The 15638-nt window shown below is 41.5% G+C and overlaps 1 protein-coding gene across 5 annotated transcripts in view; it reads right to left on the bottom strand.

Annotated features, from left to right (window-relative positions):
* The window catches only part of PSAP (prosaposin), a 34582-nt gene that overhangs the window by 4320 nt on the left and 14624 nt on the right, over nt 1–15638 (bottom strand). For 4 of the 5 annotated variants that reach the window (XM_050959497.1, XM_050959496.1, XM_050959499.1 and 1 more), the window contains exons 3-13: nt 14502–14576; nt 14051–14176; nt 13291–13485; nt 11814–11957; nt 11130–11186; nt 9783–9791; nt 6621–6737; nt 4963–5064; nt 4473–4656; nt 4092–4255; nt 477–557 (exon numbers count right to left, since the gene is read on the bottom strand). In XM_050959497.1, the coding sequence (XP_050815454.1) occupies nt 477–557; nt 4092–4255; nt 4473–4656; nt 4963–5064; nt 6621–6737; nt 9783–9791; nt 11130–11186; nt 11814–11957; nt 13291–13485; nt 14051–14176; nt 14502–14576 (1254 nt within the window). The remainder of the gene's footprint in view (nt 1–476; nt 558–4091; nt 4256–4472; nt 4657–4962; nt 5065–6620; nt 6738–9782; nt 9792–11129; nt 11187–11813; nt 11958–13290; nt 13486–14050; nt 14177–14501; nt 14577–15638) is intronic. The other variant, XM_050959498.1, reaches the window with a different exon arrangement.

The following is a 15638-nucleotide window of genomic DNA, read 5'->3' as shown; positions in this document are numbered from 1 at the left end:
ACTGACAATTCAGTCTGTAGCTGAATGAACAGACTTCTGAGACGCCCCTTGAGAGGACACCAGGTCTCAGACAGACAATTTCAGCTTCTTTGCTGTTTTCTGGTCTCCACTTAATACACAAGATTCTACCAGAAGCAGGAGACTTCATATGAGTGAGTGAGTTATTCACTAAATGTAAAATTCTTGTACTTAGATTTTGGAAACACAGATCTGATCATTTCACTTATGCAAACGGGAGATACTGAAACCCCTTGCTCTCCTTCATCCTTGCCTAAGACCAGAAGACTACAGTCTTGCACGGCCCAATGCACCCTACTGATGGTATACTTATTAGGTGTATTACAGCGGAGTCTGTGCATGTCAGGCATTCCGTGTGTGTAATATATATATTTACACGCACACGGGAAGGTCCAGCCCAGTGCCTACCTTGGAGAGCTTATTCTACACAGAAATTGTTAGCTGCATGCACTACTTACACTGCACACAAAAGTTGGGTCCATGATCTCTGTCAAGAGCGTCACAAGCAGTGGCTCATACTGGTCCACAAACTGAACACACTGTAACAAGACGTAGATGGTTGAGACATTTTGTATTAATTTAGATGGAATATGTGAGCTAAAGGTGTTAAGACCCTGTCACTGTAACATTCAATTGTGTTAAACAAGATCTGGGTTTGATATATAGAGAGAATTTAGCTCAGTGGTTCTTAAACGTTTGTACTGGTGACCCCTTTCACACAGGAAGCCTCTGAGTGCGACCACCCTTTATCAATTAAAAGCACTTTTTAATATATTTAAACACCATTATAAACGCTGGAGGCAAAGCGGGGTTTGGGATCGAGGCTGACAGCTCAGGACCGCCCCTCATGTAAGAACTTCACAATGCTGAGGGGTCCCAACTCCCAGTTTGAGAACCCCTGCTTTAGCCTGTTTAGTACCATGGTAAATTCCTTTTTAAGTTACAGAAAAGTTAAGGAAAAATGGTTAAAGCATTTGAAATGCAAAAGTATTAAGTAAGGCTTTTATTGTAACATTGCTGGTTGTTCCTTTTCCCTTCAGCTGGAGAGAGTTTATAGAAGGAAATCTCTCCTTGTTCAACTGTCATTCAGACAGTACTAAGATGGCAATAACTGTCCTTTTGAGGAAAAGGGAAGAAATTACTCAGGATTGGCTGGAGCTGTTGTTGCTGAAGTCCAATCCACTTCCTTTAAGACGAATCAAGAGAAGAGAAAACAACAGATAGAAAATGCAGCTTGTCTCTCTGATGTTAACTTTCAACCTCACTGCTGAAAGACACACACATATAGCACAGTCTTATCAGTCACCCTGAGACCTGTCAAACTCACACTGGCATCAGGCTGTTTGGGGCACTGCATTTTAGCTTTTTTGTTTAGAGGCCTAAAGCCAGACTTATTGGACAGAAGGAAAAAGGAGATAGAGAGGAAACAGAAGAAACAAGGCAGGGAAGGAAGAGGATACGTGGGGACTGTGAGAAGAGACAAAGGATATGTCTACATTACACAGGCAAGTGGACCTATTTAGGTCAATTTACAGTCACTGCATTACTGCAGCGGCCCATGTGCACTCTACCCTCCATAGGACAGTGGCATGCGTCCTCACCAGGAGTGCTTCCACCGACCTAAGAGGAGCAGCGTGGGAGCCTGGTCTCCGCTCTGCTGGCAGCTCCCTACCAGGAGCTTGGCTGCCCCTCCAGAGCCACAAAATTAACAAAACAATGAACGTTCCCCACTAGGAGCAGGATCCAGCAACCCCAGGACTCCCCACTGGGAGCAGAGGGTTGCTGGACTCTAGCTGCCCGGCCTTCTTATCAGGTTTCACCGCTCACTGTGAAATTGACAAAAATGATAACCAACAGCCAGTGTAGGGAACATGTGTCTACACAGACACTGCATTGCCTTAACTATACAGACACAAGCCCTACGCCTGACATTGAGGTTGTTTTAGCATGTTGGCATAGCAGGGGAGTTACACTGGCATTTAGTGTGTACACTGCTACTGTTTTGTCTATGAAAGCTGCCTTTTGTTGACAAAAAACAGTGTAGTTGAGACAAAGCCAAAGTTTCACATCCCAGGTGGTGTTCATGATTCAGCCAGAGTTGGTGGAGGCAGCAATGTGATCTGGTCCCTCACTATGACTGGTCAAGTAACCTCTCAGGATTGGAACAACAAATGCTGGAGGTCCAGGAGATGGTGGGGGAGGCAACCAGGATGGTGAGGCTTGCACCTGTAGCCAATTTTTTCCCCAAAACTTTTTGTTTAAGGACTAGCCCATCCTTTTGTTATTCAGTCCACCAATCAGGCCTCATTTTCGACACACCAATGTTGGTGTATTGATTTGCGCTTGATTTTTGTTTATTAATTGTGATTTTAACACAGTCCTTACGTTCTATTAACAAGCCTTTTTTGGGGGTCTAATTTAAAGTCTTCCCCCTCCCCAACCTTTTTTTTTTTTACACTAACATTTGTTGTCTAAGATTGTGACATGTGAAGGGATTTACTGAAAAAATTTACAACACACACCTTCCCCTCCTCCAAACAGCGTTCACTGATGCAATACGTTTTACCATCAGTCTGTTATCTGGAAGGAGCACCAAATTGGATCTGCCACTGAAGCTAAACCTCAGAGCAGTAGCTTAGAATACAATCACAAGCACGAAAGAACTGAGAAGGGTGGAGGAGAGGAAGAGTACGCACAAAAGTATTCCAAGGACAATCACAGCACTATGGAGAGAAAAGTCTGCTCAACCTTTTTAAAGCAAATTTTAGTGTGATTGATGAGATTATGCCAGTATCTGAAATGGAAACTCAACAGGTTGAACACAGGTAGCAGCAGGGCAAGCTCCACTGCACCGATACCATCTTCAAAGGTGAGAAGATGATCAGTCTCCATGACCACTAAGTCCAGGATTTCTGCTGAGAATTCCAACAAGGTTGCCAATTGTGACATGAGCCGATTACCAGCTCACTTTACAGGAGTCACTGGACAACCACCAACTTCTAACTGCTTTTAGTCACAGGCTACCAGTCCAAATCCATTACAGGGTCTATATGAAAGACTATATCCAATTAACACTCTTCAGCCATCCAATCACAGTTTACCAGATATCTTAAACTGTGTACTAACACATTGTCTTTTGCTAACTCATGAGACCAGTACACTGCTGACACAACTTTGTTAATCCCCTAAACTGTACCAAAAGGCTGAGGCAGTCTAATAGGTGATCTGTTCCAACTCCTCCACCTCAGATAAGGGGCATCACAAATTGTAGTCATTACAAGTTTCCCAAGAAAGCTAACAGAGAAACAATCCAGCAACTTGCATCTCAATATAAGAGGTGTTTTTTTAAACAAGACGGGACAGCAGACAACTCCCATCTCCTTTATCCTCCAGAGGAGGGACAAAGTCCTTCACTCTAACCATTCTACTTACTGCAATTGACTGATCATCATTAATTGCTTTAGCATGACAATTGGCAGTATTTTCATACAAGTCAACGTGTGAATTCTGCCTTTCTACTGTGTTGCTAGGTTAGTTGGTTTTATACCTTTATCCAATTTGTACTGCTCTCTTTTCTGATTGTAAAGCAGGCTGCCACATATCCAGAGGCAGGTGCTGCCATCTGATCTGCCAGAAAGCTTATACCCTTTGATACCAAGCATCAGAGAAATTCCAACAGGGATCAGGCTGCCAATTTGGGGCAATTTAAAACCAAAAACACACTCCAGAGTCTCAGTTGTACTGTGACTAGTTTCAAAGCAGTCAGTGGCACATGAGCCCTTCCATAATATTTCAAATATCACCTGCCACAGATGGAGGCAGTGAGCCATCTCAAGCACAGAAAAAAAGTCACTGTGAAGACTTGGACATTAATATCCAGGCACAGTGCACAAGAATTTGGTCCCAGCTGGGTTTTAGAAAGGATAATCTATTAAAGGGAAAAGGATCAGAGTAGAGAAAAAGCACTCTGATAGGTGACAGAGCATAGATTTTAGCCCTCAGATCCTCTAGCCTCATAATGGCTAAGTTATCACATTTATGTCTATTTACCCTCCCCACATAAGGTACTTTACCTCCTCACTGATAGATTTTGGTAGGAAGTGACAGACTTTTTCAAGTGCAGCCTCAATTTCAGCTCCTGTAGCATTCTTCTCCAGTTGCTTCTCTAAGTAATGTACAACCATCTTGCACACGTCACAGAAGTCACCAGCCTGCAACGGCTCTGAAGCAATTCTCACTAAACAAAAATAGACAGACTGACTATTAGCATTTTTTGTTAGAGTGATTATATTGAAAACCTCTTATCTTGAAGCTGGTCCAGTTCTTAGACTGGAGAGTAGCCAAGAGGCTAACAATTAAGGTCCAGGTAAAAAGTATAGTAAAAGAGAGTCCCTACAGGGGAATCTGATCACACTCAATATTTAAATACTCAGTAGTGGTTACCCAGTGCTTACCTTCAGGAGAAGGCTTGCGGCTTGTGCAACATTTCAGCATGATGCATACAGTTTCGGCACTAGTTGCCTCCAACAACATGTCAATGACAGCTTTGCCATAAATTTCCACAAAGTCCTTACACTGGTCTTTGATACTTTGAGGGAACACGGAGCAGAGCTTCTCCATTTCAAACACTATTTCCTCCTGGAATGAAAGTGTGGGAGATGTGGTGAGAAGGAAGAACCCATGGAATCAATCCCAGTAGTACCCATTTATGCCCTTGATCCCACTGAGGAGAGGGACAGAGATCTCACTGTTCCAGGAGCATGAGAAACCCAGAATGTACTATTAGGGCAACACAAGTTACCACATACCAACTCTCCCTCCACCCCTATAACAGCAGTGGTACATGCTCCAAGCAAGGAGCCGCATCATTCCAGCAAGTATTTAGTACAAGTTCTATTTCAAAATATCACAGTATAAAAATTGTCCTTTGCACCAACTCCACACCTCTGTCCTGTTGTTCTCCAGCAGGTTGGTCACCTCTTTCACCATTGTCTCACATATATCGCAGATAGAGAAGGTTTCAGTTTGCACCAGGTTTTTCTGCATCTGAGCATAAGGTAATATTTAAAATATTAATGCCATAATCTATAAAGTTAAAAATGATCCAGAAAAGACTATCACCAACCAAATGTGAAATTTGTTCAGGTGCAGCATGACAGCTTGTTTCCTATATTAGATTTTCATGAGATGACAAAGTAAACACTAATTACCACTGATAAATTGCTGAAAGTGAGTTGCATATGATGGAGCCAGTATGGACAAAGCCACAGGTGAACTGAAATTTAAAAAAAAAGTCTATTTGTAAGTTCCAGAAGGGTCTTCAAAAGAAAGGTCACTTCTTGCCCGGTTTAATACTGGATGAAAAGTTTGTGAAGTGGACTGAAACCTGCAAAGGGAGGGGAATGTGTGTATCTAGGCCAGGGGTTCTCAAACTTCATTGCACCAAGACTCCCTTCTGATAACAAAAATTACACAAACGGGGGGGGGGGGGGGGGGGGGGGGGAAGAGAAGAGACAGAAGCCTGGGCCTGTCCAAGCCCCGCTGCCCTTGAGGGGGAGGGGGGCCGACAAAGCCTGAGCCCCACTGCTCAAGGGAGGCGGGGGCAGAGGGAGAGGAGGGGAGGGAACAGCAGGCAGCACACTACAGCCCCAAGCACAGGGGCTGTAACCTGAGCCCTGCCACCCTGGGCTGAGGACTTTGGGCTTCAGCTTCAACCCCGGGCAGCAAGTCTAAGCCAGTTCAGGTGACCCCATTACAATAGGGTCCCAACCCACTCTGGGGTCCTGACCCACAGTCTGAGAAACACTGATCCAGGTGATTTTTCCCCAATCCAATTACTTTGTTTCTATTATCTGCATTGATTTTTAAAAAGCTACAGAGCTCACTTGGATCTTCAGGACCAAATCAATTTGAGCCACAAGCCTCCTCCAGTTTCCTGTACCAGACAGAATACTGTCAAAGACATTCTTTTCAAAGTCCTCATTTCCAGTGCGTTGTAACTATCTGAAAAAAAGACTTCTCTTTTGGGCTGAAGTTTCTCATCCTTCACTTTGGACAAAAGGTGACAGGGAATTGATTTTCAGAAAGTTTGAACAAAATATAAATTGAGCTGATTGAGTTACACGTATGAATACTGCCTTTTTTAAAAAGGTAAAAACATCAAAAAGCATCTAACACCAAACACAGGCTAAACTTCAATTTTATCAAAGGCTTAGCCCTCAGTAAGGCCTAGTGCTTCTAATAATGCTTGAAAAAAATGCTGTTCAAAATTCAAGCTATAAGCAATTGAAAGACATCCTGGCCATAGCCTAGTACTGTACTACAATTCATAATTGACTAAAAGGTTAAAATGGTACCTCACAGCTTTGCTCTGTGCCTGCCCCAAAATGCAACTCTCCAAAAGGAAGCAGCTTTGTAAACTAAAACTCCAACCAGTGATGGTCAATAGCTTAATATGCTAGGAGACCTATTATTCTGTGCACTGAAATGGAAGTCTGAAAGTCTGCACACATCTATATAGCTTTGCTTCATCATCCGGCTCAAGTAGCCTTTGTCCTTTCACAAAAAAAGGACAGCAGATGGTGTTGAAAGCCCCATCTTACCTCCTCCACAGGTTCCATCTTCACTTCATGCATCACTTTTGCGGGCACTAGAGTCAGGAGGGGGACAGATTTCATGGAAGGACAGAATCCAACCATGGCACAGATATCCTTTGGTTGCTGGAGAGAGAGGGATCCGCACACATCAGCTAAAGACAGAATTTAAGAGATTCTACACAGATTCTATTTAACCTCACAGGCTTCATAAAAAGGGGGAAAAGATAGCCCAGAATTCAAAAAGCAGTAATACAACTAGGAGCTCTAAAAGTGCAAGATTGTTCTCAAATTCAACTACTTTGGAAGGAAACAAAAAAGTTTTGGCCATTACTGTTATAGGCAAGACAAACTGATCAGGTTTAGTCATTTTTAATCTGAAACTAGTGGGGATTTAGGGCTAGTTCTTAGGTATTTGCAAATGACCAACCCCTTAAAAGACATGCATCTTCTTCAGTAGCCAATGAGATCACAGTAGAGAGGATATTCTGCTATTCCCCCTTTAATCTATGAAGGTTTGAGTGAAGAACACATTTTATCTGGACTCTATGGAGTCTGTGCAAGATCCAAGAAATGCTGGGAAGTTCAAGACTGACTGACGTCCATAAAATCAACTATTTTCTGTAAAAGCATCTGTTACTTTCATTAGATGCCATGTTATGTGATTAATTCTGTAAATAAAGTGTTGGCATGAAGCGATGCTTCCAACAAGATCACTTTCATGCAATTATAATATACTATCCCTACAGTAGCAGTAACTTAGCCCATACTTTCCTAATTTTTCAAGAAATGCAAAAAAACCAAAAAAGCTAGGAAGAAACCAGTTATTTGTACACAAGGCTTTGGGTTTTATAGTATAAATCTTGCAGATACTCAAGTTACTAATCAAATCATACAGAGGAAGGAGCAAATCAAATAGAAGCAAAAGCTTTTGATCATCAGCAAACATGATCTGCAAATGTAGGTTCTTGTATTGAGCCCTGCCCTGCGGTACAAGAGCCATTCTCTACAGTTCTTTGCAACAATGCAACTATTTCAGCTCAGCAATCCCAATGATGGTGAATGGATTACAGCTATCTGCTCCAATCTTGCTGCAGTACAGGGTAGCAAAGGTGTTCAAATGGGCACACCAACAATTTAAAGAGAGGTCACTCCCCTACTACTATTATAGTGGACACTTACTATTGCTATAACAAAGATTAGATGAAAAAAATTATTTCTTCTGTTTATGTTTGTGCATTTTACAACTCTTACCAACATCCCATGTGTGTTGATTCTTCACAAAGCAACAAAGCACTAAAAGGATAGTATTTTTCTTTAGACTGACTAAATTTCAAAGTGATGGTGCTCCCTTAAGAACTCGCACCTACATGACAGTAACCAAGTGACTGAACACAGTTTAGCTGATTGTGACATTTGTCTTCAGACCACCTGGGGGGTGAGGGGGAAGAAAGGAGTCAGCAAGACTGGAGCTACTGCATCTGTAGTTCTACCCACTACAAGCAATGCACTATAAATAGACACCAGAACTGAAGACCTTACTGTGTAAAAGGGACTGCATTCTCTCCCACCCACTCCCTTCATGGACATTTCCCACAAACCTACAATCCAGAAAGAAGAGTTTGTGAAGGGTTTGGGGAGGAAGCAGTGAGATGAGAGGGGAAGAAGGATGGCTGGGCCTCTTAGGCTGATGTCCCATAATGAACTGGGCTGAAACTCTTAGAGACTAGTTTATTCTCTGAACTAAGACACTTCCTGCCCCACTCTTCTCCCAAGGTAGGTTTACTACGGTTTGCTCCATCCTGTGTATGGTTAATACAGGATTAGGGAAAGGCCAGGAGGAAGTGCTATCTAAATTTTAGTAGAAGCCAGGACCCTATGACCTGCAGTACTAGAACACTCATAGCTGTAAGTGCACTTTATGATGCCATAAAAGTGTGTTAGAAACATGTCCAGAATATTTTCCCCCTTCAGAAGGGGAAGTTTTTAGAAGCTGATTTCCTGTTTGACACACACAGATGTAACTAGAAGTCCTAAGTCCTTTGAAACTGGTAGTACTAACTTAAAAAAAACAAAAACACACAAAAAAAAACCAATCACACACACTAATGCCAGACATGTGAAACAGGGAACAATTGTTCAGATAGGACCCCTCATGCCACCACAGTGAAAACAGATAGCACTTACAACAGCATAGGGTACAAAGTTAGAGGATTGTGTTTCCAGATAGGTTTTTGGCAAATTCTTGTCAGCACCAGAGGCTAGCAGAAAAAGCAGTCTAGATTAGATGTGGTCATACTCAGACTGCCCTCTTCCCCCACTACATGGACAGTCTGACCATCAAATAGTAATAGAAAGGGAGATAAGTGTTTTTCCATCTCCATCCTCTAACAAGGGAAACCACTTCAGACAATGGAGGTTTACTGCTTCAGTGCCACACAGTTTTATTTATCATGCCCCTCGCCTGTAAGACTTCCATGCACAGGTAGAAGCAATATCTCAGACAGAGAGCACCACTTCAGACTACACAGATTCAGGTCAGCCAGGCACTGCCTTTAGTCGAGTTCCCTAGTTCATGCACTATAATAAGCGTTTCAAGGTATTAATGCTACAGCAGCACCACATACATGCAACATGTTTTCATTGAAACATGACAGACACAAGGTCTCCCCCAGGACTTTCCTAAATAGGAAACTAAGAGGCACTGGAAGAGTGGAAATTTGAAGGCCCCTTGTATCTTCTTCCCAATTCACACACTGTGACTGTCTACAACTATTGCCCTGACCTATAAAGGTCACCCTAGAAGAAAACCAGTCACAGCACTGACTTCATCTTAGAGCTCAAGGACTCAAGAATGAAGCCAGAAACTGATTAGAGGCAGTATCAAAATTTTCCTACATCTTCACCTCTACCCAGGAAAAGCAATCCGCTCCACTGGTGGTTCCACCATTAGGTTGAAATCATAATGAAGAGCTGATGTCAGGAGCAGGAACCATGACCTATTCATTGGAGATCTCTCTCCCCTCTCTTTTTCACTCCACTCCCAAACATCCCTTGTATCTGTCAAAGCTGAGGGCAGCCACACCACATATACAACTAATTAGCAAGGAGGTGAACTACAGCCCTGTAGCTGAAAAGTAAGGCACCACCACAGGCAACTTACTCACATACCTGGTCCTGCTGTTGATAGAGGAGATTGGAGACAGAGAAAGAAAAATAAGAAATGAAAAACAGTTTGATTAAAGGAAAAAACCTCAAGCAGTTGAGCTGTGCATATGGTTTTTACAAAAAATCTTGCTAGTGCCCCAACCTCTATGCCTGAGGTAGGCAGTGCAAGGACAACCCTTCATTTAGTTAATTGCTCACCCCAGAATAGCTCGTAGCACATTTTTTAAACTCTCACATTGATGATGCACCCTGTGAAAGATTACATCCAGATAAAATGTGAACACTGCTCGGAGCAAACCAGAATTTTAAACGTGTTCTTGACAGTATTTCAAAACTGGAACATGATGCAATAGTTACAACTGAAAATTTGAAGCCAACTTTACGCAAGAGAAAATTTAAATGTTCATTCCAATTAAAGTGTGCCCTTAACTCCTGAAAGTCATTTATAACTGACAAATTCCAAAACAAGAGCCTCACAATATACTGTCAAGTTCAAGCCTTTGAGACACGCTGAACACAATTTAAGTAAGGTTATTTAAAGCAAGATAGCATGTCTATTGCTTAAAACAAGTGTTCAAGTCAGTCATGGGCTCTATTCACAGATCTATCTTGCCAGTGAATGTGTCACTTTGGACACATCCCAGTATCTCAGTTCCTCTATTTTTAAAACAGAGATAACAGTGCTAACCAGTCTCTGTAAAGTGCTTTGCAATCCCTGGACGAAAAAGTGCTCTGTAAGCGGTTGCAAACAAAATTTATGTGTTTTTGTACACAATGCCCATATCAATGGAATAACAAATTTATTCTCCACTGCATACACCCCAACCGCAGATACATTAGAACTTCAGCTATCTGAAACCCCACTCTTCTGACAATGCTTACTACCGTGGGGATGTGACACATCCATTCCATCAACCAAGTTGCGTTATCAAGTCAGGTCCCTGGGACGGACCAGCTCTGTATCTGCAAGAAGCATTTTTGGCAGAGGTGAAAAAAGTAGCCACGTTCGAGAGAGTATACACAATGGAAGATTTAAAAGCCATTTATTACATGCACTCCGAGGTCTGCAAGAACAAAGATGTCTATGTATCTTTAGAATGGCTGTGACAGATACATAGGGGAAACAGCTAAAGAATGAATTCAGACTTTTGTCGCCAAGTATACTAATATGACTTGATTAAGGATCTCAAGACCTCAGCTATGAAGTTTACACACTTCAAAATGAATCTGGAGGAGTCCTGATGACCTTTAGAAGGCTTAGAGTATGACCATTCTCCAGAATAAGTTAGAGGAAGCTACACAAAACAGAGAAGTTATATCAAGAGGAGATTTGAGGTCTCATGATCTTACCATGTGCATCATCATTTGAATAGCCAAGTCTGAATACTGGGAGATGTAGTCCTTGCACTGTGGGAGAGAAATACAGACCACTAAACAAAACCATTTTACCTATACATGCAACGGTTAATGCCACATCACGGTGAAGTTATATACATCTTGGAAAATTCAAAGCAATGTTTCCCACAACAATTAATTTGTCCCCCTGTAGTATTTTGCCACATGCTATGCGGTTATGTGTGTACTTACAGTTTCTTGAACGTGACACTTTTGGACACAGTCAAACAAAATGTCTTGACTTGTGCACATCATGTGTTCCCCATCACCCCATTTTGTTATTTAATGAAAGAAAAATATATTAAAAACTATTGCAGCGCTACCTCACTCAGTAATTGCTATTAGCTCTCAGATTACTTGCCACAATCCTCCAGGCTTTTCAAAAAACATTAAGACGCTCACCTTAAAGTGATGAGCTAATTTTGGGAAGAGGAAGGAAATAGAAAGCTTTCTTGGATCAGAAAGCTTATGGTTTGTAAGTGCTGGGCCAGCAAATTAAATCCAAGAGCTGCACCTAACATTATCTACCTTGTTTCTACCAAATATAAATCCCATTGAAAACCAACATTTACAGAGGTCATTTCATGTCTCCACTATGGACAATTTCCTTAATCAATCAACAGAAGGTTATTTTGTTACCACATCAGCTGCGGCAGGTCCCAAGCGTTCACACTCCTCCTTGGCATGAGCAATTAAGGAGGTCACAAAAGATGAGTTGGTCCTTACAGCTTCCTGAACATCAGAGACTAGCTGAACACAGTCTTTGCACACGTCCCCAGCCCCCTGAAAAGGGAGAAAAGGCGAAAATACTATCTTAACACTTGTTATGCAGGAACATCTGCCAGACTTGTGTTGCTGGTATCAATTACCACTTCTGTGATACAAACTTTAACACTTCTTCTAAAGAGTACTTTATAAAATCATAAGTTCTAATACACTTGAGCTCATGGAGTAACTGACAGGAATAGTCGGTTGCCCTCACCGTGTGTGCCCCAGCCATTTGAGGGGAGATGAGGTATACACATTGTCAGCGGGTATCATAGCTATTTGCTGACAGCTCAGGAATACTGAGACTCCTGGCTCTGGAGGGGAACGTTCTGATAGTCACAGGCCATTCTGCCTCAGGCCCTTCCAGTCTGTCCTCTGCAGCTCCCAGTCTACTCCCTGTACAACACATCATCTTGCTCCTTCCCTGTAAGGCAGTTCTTGTTGCCTCAGCATTGGACTCAGGTTACTTTCTCTTCCACAAGGTATCAGCAGGGAGATTCTTTCTTGGGGGTCTCAGTAATCTCCTTGCTTTCAGGTCTAGTGCCACTAGGAGAAGCAGTTGCAGGGAAAGTCCTCCTCAGCTCCTGCAGCCCTGGGCTGCAGCATGCTCAATACAGACAGAATCTTCAGCGAATGTAGTTGCTAAACTCTAACAAGTTTCTATTGAGCCTTGCAAACTTAAGCCTTTGAAAAATCTTATAACTTGGCCAGATATGTTTTTGTTGTTGTTGTTTTGTTTTACTGCAATAGCAAAAAAGCATTTCCCTGACAAATTTTAAGCCTTTGCTTGAAAGCCTGGAGAGGTACTAAAACTTAAAGAAAAACAAAACTTTGTTTTTCAGGTTTTTTTTTTTTTTGTTTTGTTTTTTGTTTGTTTGTTTTTTTTTTAAAGTGGTGAAAACATTTTCCCTCATCCCATTCTCTGAAACACCTGGACTTTTTTTGTTGAAGTTTTCAAAGAGAACAATTCTTCCAGAGGCTGACACCTGGCCTGGATGAGTTTCATCCCAGAGTTAAAGTTTGGCAAAGTTATAAGCAACTAAAAGGCAGGATCTTATAATGGAAAGTGTCAGACAATCCTAATGATAAGCAGTATCATTACCTTAGACTATAACAATGCAGAAGATAAAGCACAACAAATATTGCATAGCCAGCAAAATGGCAATTTCATTCTCATATAACAATTTATTTGTAGCGTAACATTCTCTTAGTTAAATGCATGTTGGCTTTCCAAACTTCTAAAGTTGCCTGAAAACACAAATCAATAAACTTTTATAAAGGCCACTGTGAAACTTGAATGGAACACACATTCACTTCTCCTGTGCCCAGAGACATGCTACATCCTTACCTGAGACTCTTGCTTGGGCTTGTCCTGAGGGTAAAGGAGAAGAGGCACATTAGCCATGAAGGGAGATGCCAGTTCTGAGAAGTCCAGTTCAGGCATCTTGTTGGACTGGAGCTGTTTCTGAAGTTTCATTGCAGCAAGATGCTTCTGAAGGGATTGGCACAAGCAGAGGGCACTGCACAGTATTTCAGGATTATCCTGAATATAAGAGAAAAAATTAAAAAAAACAAAGCACTAGTCTGATGCCATATTCAATCTCAAAAATTGAGCAAAGATTCACTGCAAGAAAGTGGTTTTAGAATTCAGTTTAGAGATTACAAAGAAACTAATCTGCACTTCGTGAAATGGAAACATTTCCATTGGATTTATAATGCAACATTGTATAGGCAAGTGAATAGAACTTTTCTGGCTGTAATTTCTATTTTATTAACCCAATTTATATCAAAGACATTTCAGGACATCGGGAACATTTATATTATCAGGAGCAGTGAAGTGATGAGAGATTGAGGACAAAATTTAAGGACAGGGAGTTTTGGATAACCAGGTTTCACAAAAACATGATCTGGATATACACCACTACTTAGATTTGTTTTCTTTCATTGTAATGACTTAACGGTCTGCACATTAGGGGAGTCAGTAATCTCATTCATATCTGCTTAAAGGATTAAACCCACCCACACTTACCCTACAAGGAACAAAACTCAGAGACATGGCATAATTTTTCAATTTAAGGTTTTCAAAAATTTACAGTCAGTCAACTTACTAACTCTTCTTTGATCAGGTCCATGACAACTGGTAGGTAAGCATCCACGGTCTCCTTGCATTCAGATACCAGGCCTTGGTCAGGAAGGAACTCACATATCTTCTCGATATAAGAACGGATCTCACCCTATGAGATGAGAGGAGGGTTATTGGCTGTGTTCATGCATGCAGCCGCACAGAGAAGTGCCAGTTCTTCATTCTCAGATAATGACTATACGCAATCTGGAAACACTTGAACTCTGAAGTAGGGTGGGGTGTGATGATACAGGTCTTTGCTCTCCAGTACCAGATCTTCCCAGAGCCACCAGTGTTGATATTCACTGCACTAATACCTCACTAATACTTCTTTCAACACTAGTTTTTAAAAGCCTTAAGCCCCATTTGGAGATCACTCCCCCTCCCTGGGGAATCACAACTATTACAATGAAGTCACATAGTGCCTTTAAGCTTACCTCTGTGCTATTGTCCTTCAAGAGATTCCCAGCCACTGTTACAACCTCTTTACATAAGTCACATGGGATGCTTTTCTGAGGAAAACAAACAAAAGTTACTTCAGAGGGACCTAAAAGTTAGTAAATATACTAAGCTTTCCTTGTGCATTGCATTTTTCTAGCCTTTTGTGCTTTATTTCCTCTCTTCCAAAAACAGGCCAATTCTCTTCCTGTTCGATCCCAAAGTCAAGGCCATTTCAAATATGTCAAGTTCCAGTGTCTAGGATAGACAGATGTCAGATACAAAAACATATGTGGGTGGAAGAAAGCAAAGCAATAGCACATCTACTGCAGTAAGAAATATCACAAATACAACATGTTCTCTTTCACACATGACTGTGTGAAAAATTTGCTTTTGATATGCCTATCTTAGGGGGACTTTCCTGTTCCACCTTCCCCTTCAAGACATTAAGGCTCCCGAGATGGTTTTTGACTGCTCTGTTTAGGAATTAGGTGGAAAGCATGCCACCATATGATTTTGCATTGAGGAAGGAGAATAGAAATAAGATCAGAATGACGCAAAAACTGTAGTCCAAAACTAGCAAGAGTGGGGGGTCAGACAGCCAAATCTTCCCACAACCAATTTTTTAAATCAAGCTAAAACATTGCCTTTGGGGCATGGTACTCAATCAATTTTTGGTCCAGTCTGTAGCGAAAGGAGTAAAACAAGGGGGTAGGAGGTGGAAACTGATGACCTAGTAGAACTAGCCAGTCTTGTACTATCCAACGCATTTCCTGATACATTTATGCATTACAAATGTTGGTATATTTTTGATATGGTTTTCTCAAGCACACAGATTTGGAAGGCACACTGATTATACCATTATGGGTATGAAGGTCATTGCCACAATATAAGTTTCCACAGAAAATGCAGTACATGGTAAGTTTTAGGAAGCACTGCAGGCATATATACAATTACAATTTTATTTATTTTTCCATTGTGACACCTTCAAATTTAGTGTGGCTCAGTGAGATCTCTGCAGCCATAATGGATGTTAGACACCAGGCATTACGTTTATAGGATTCACTCCTGGAAGCATAAGAGGAATAAGTTCACATAGCTCATTCCATCTGTGTCCAGGATGGTCTCTAGGTTAT

Source organism: Gopherus flavomarginatus, chromosome 6, assembly GCF_025201925.1.
Source record: "Gopherus flavomarginatus isolate rGopFla2 chromosome 6, rGopFla2.mat.asm, whole genome shotgun sequence".
In the NCBI taxonomy this organism is placed as follows: Eukaryota; Metazoa; Chordata; order Testudines; family Testudinidae; genus Gopherus; species Gopherus flavomarginatus.
Note: the sequence above shows the minus strand (reverse complement) of the source record. Positions and strands in the feature narration are given on the sequence as shown.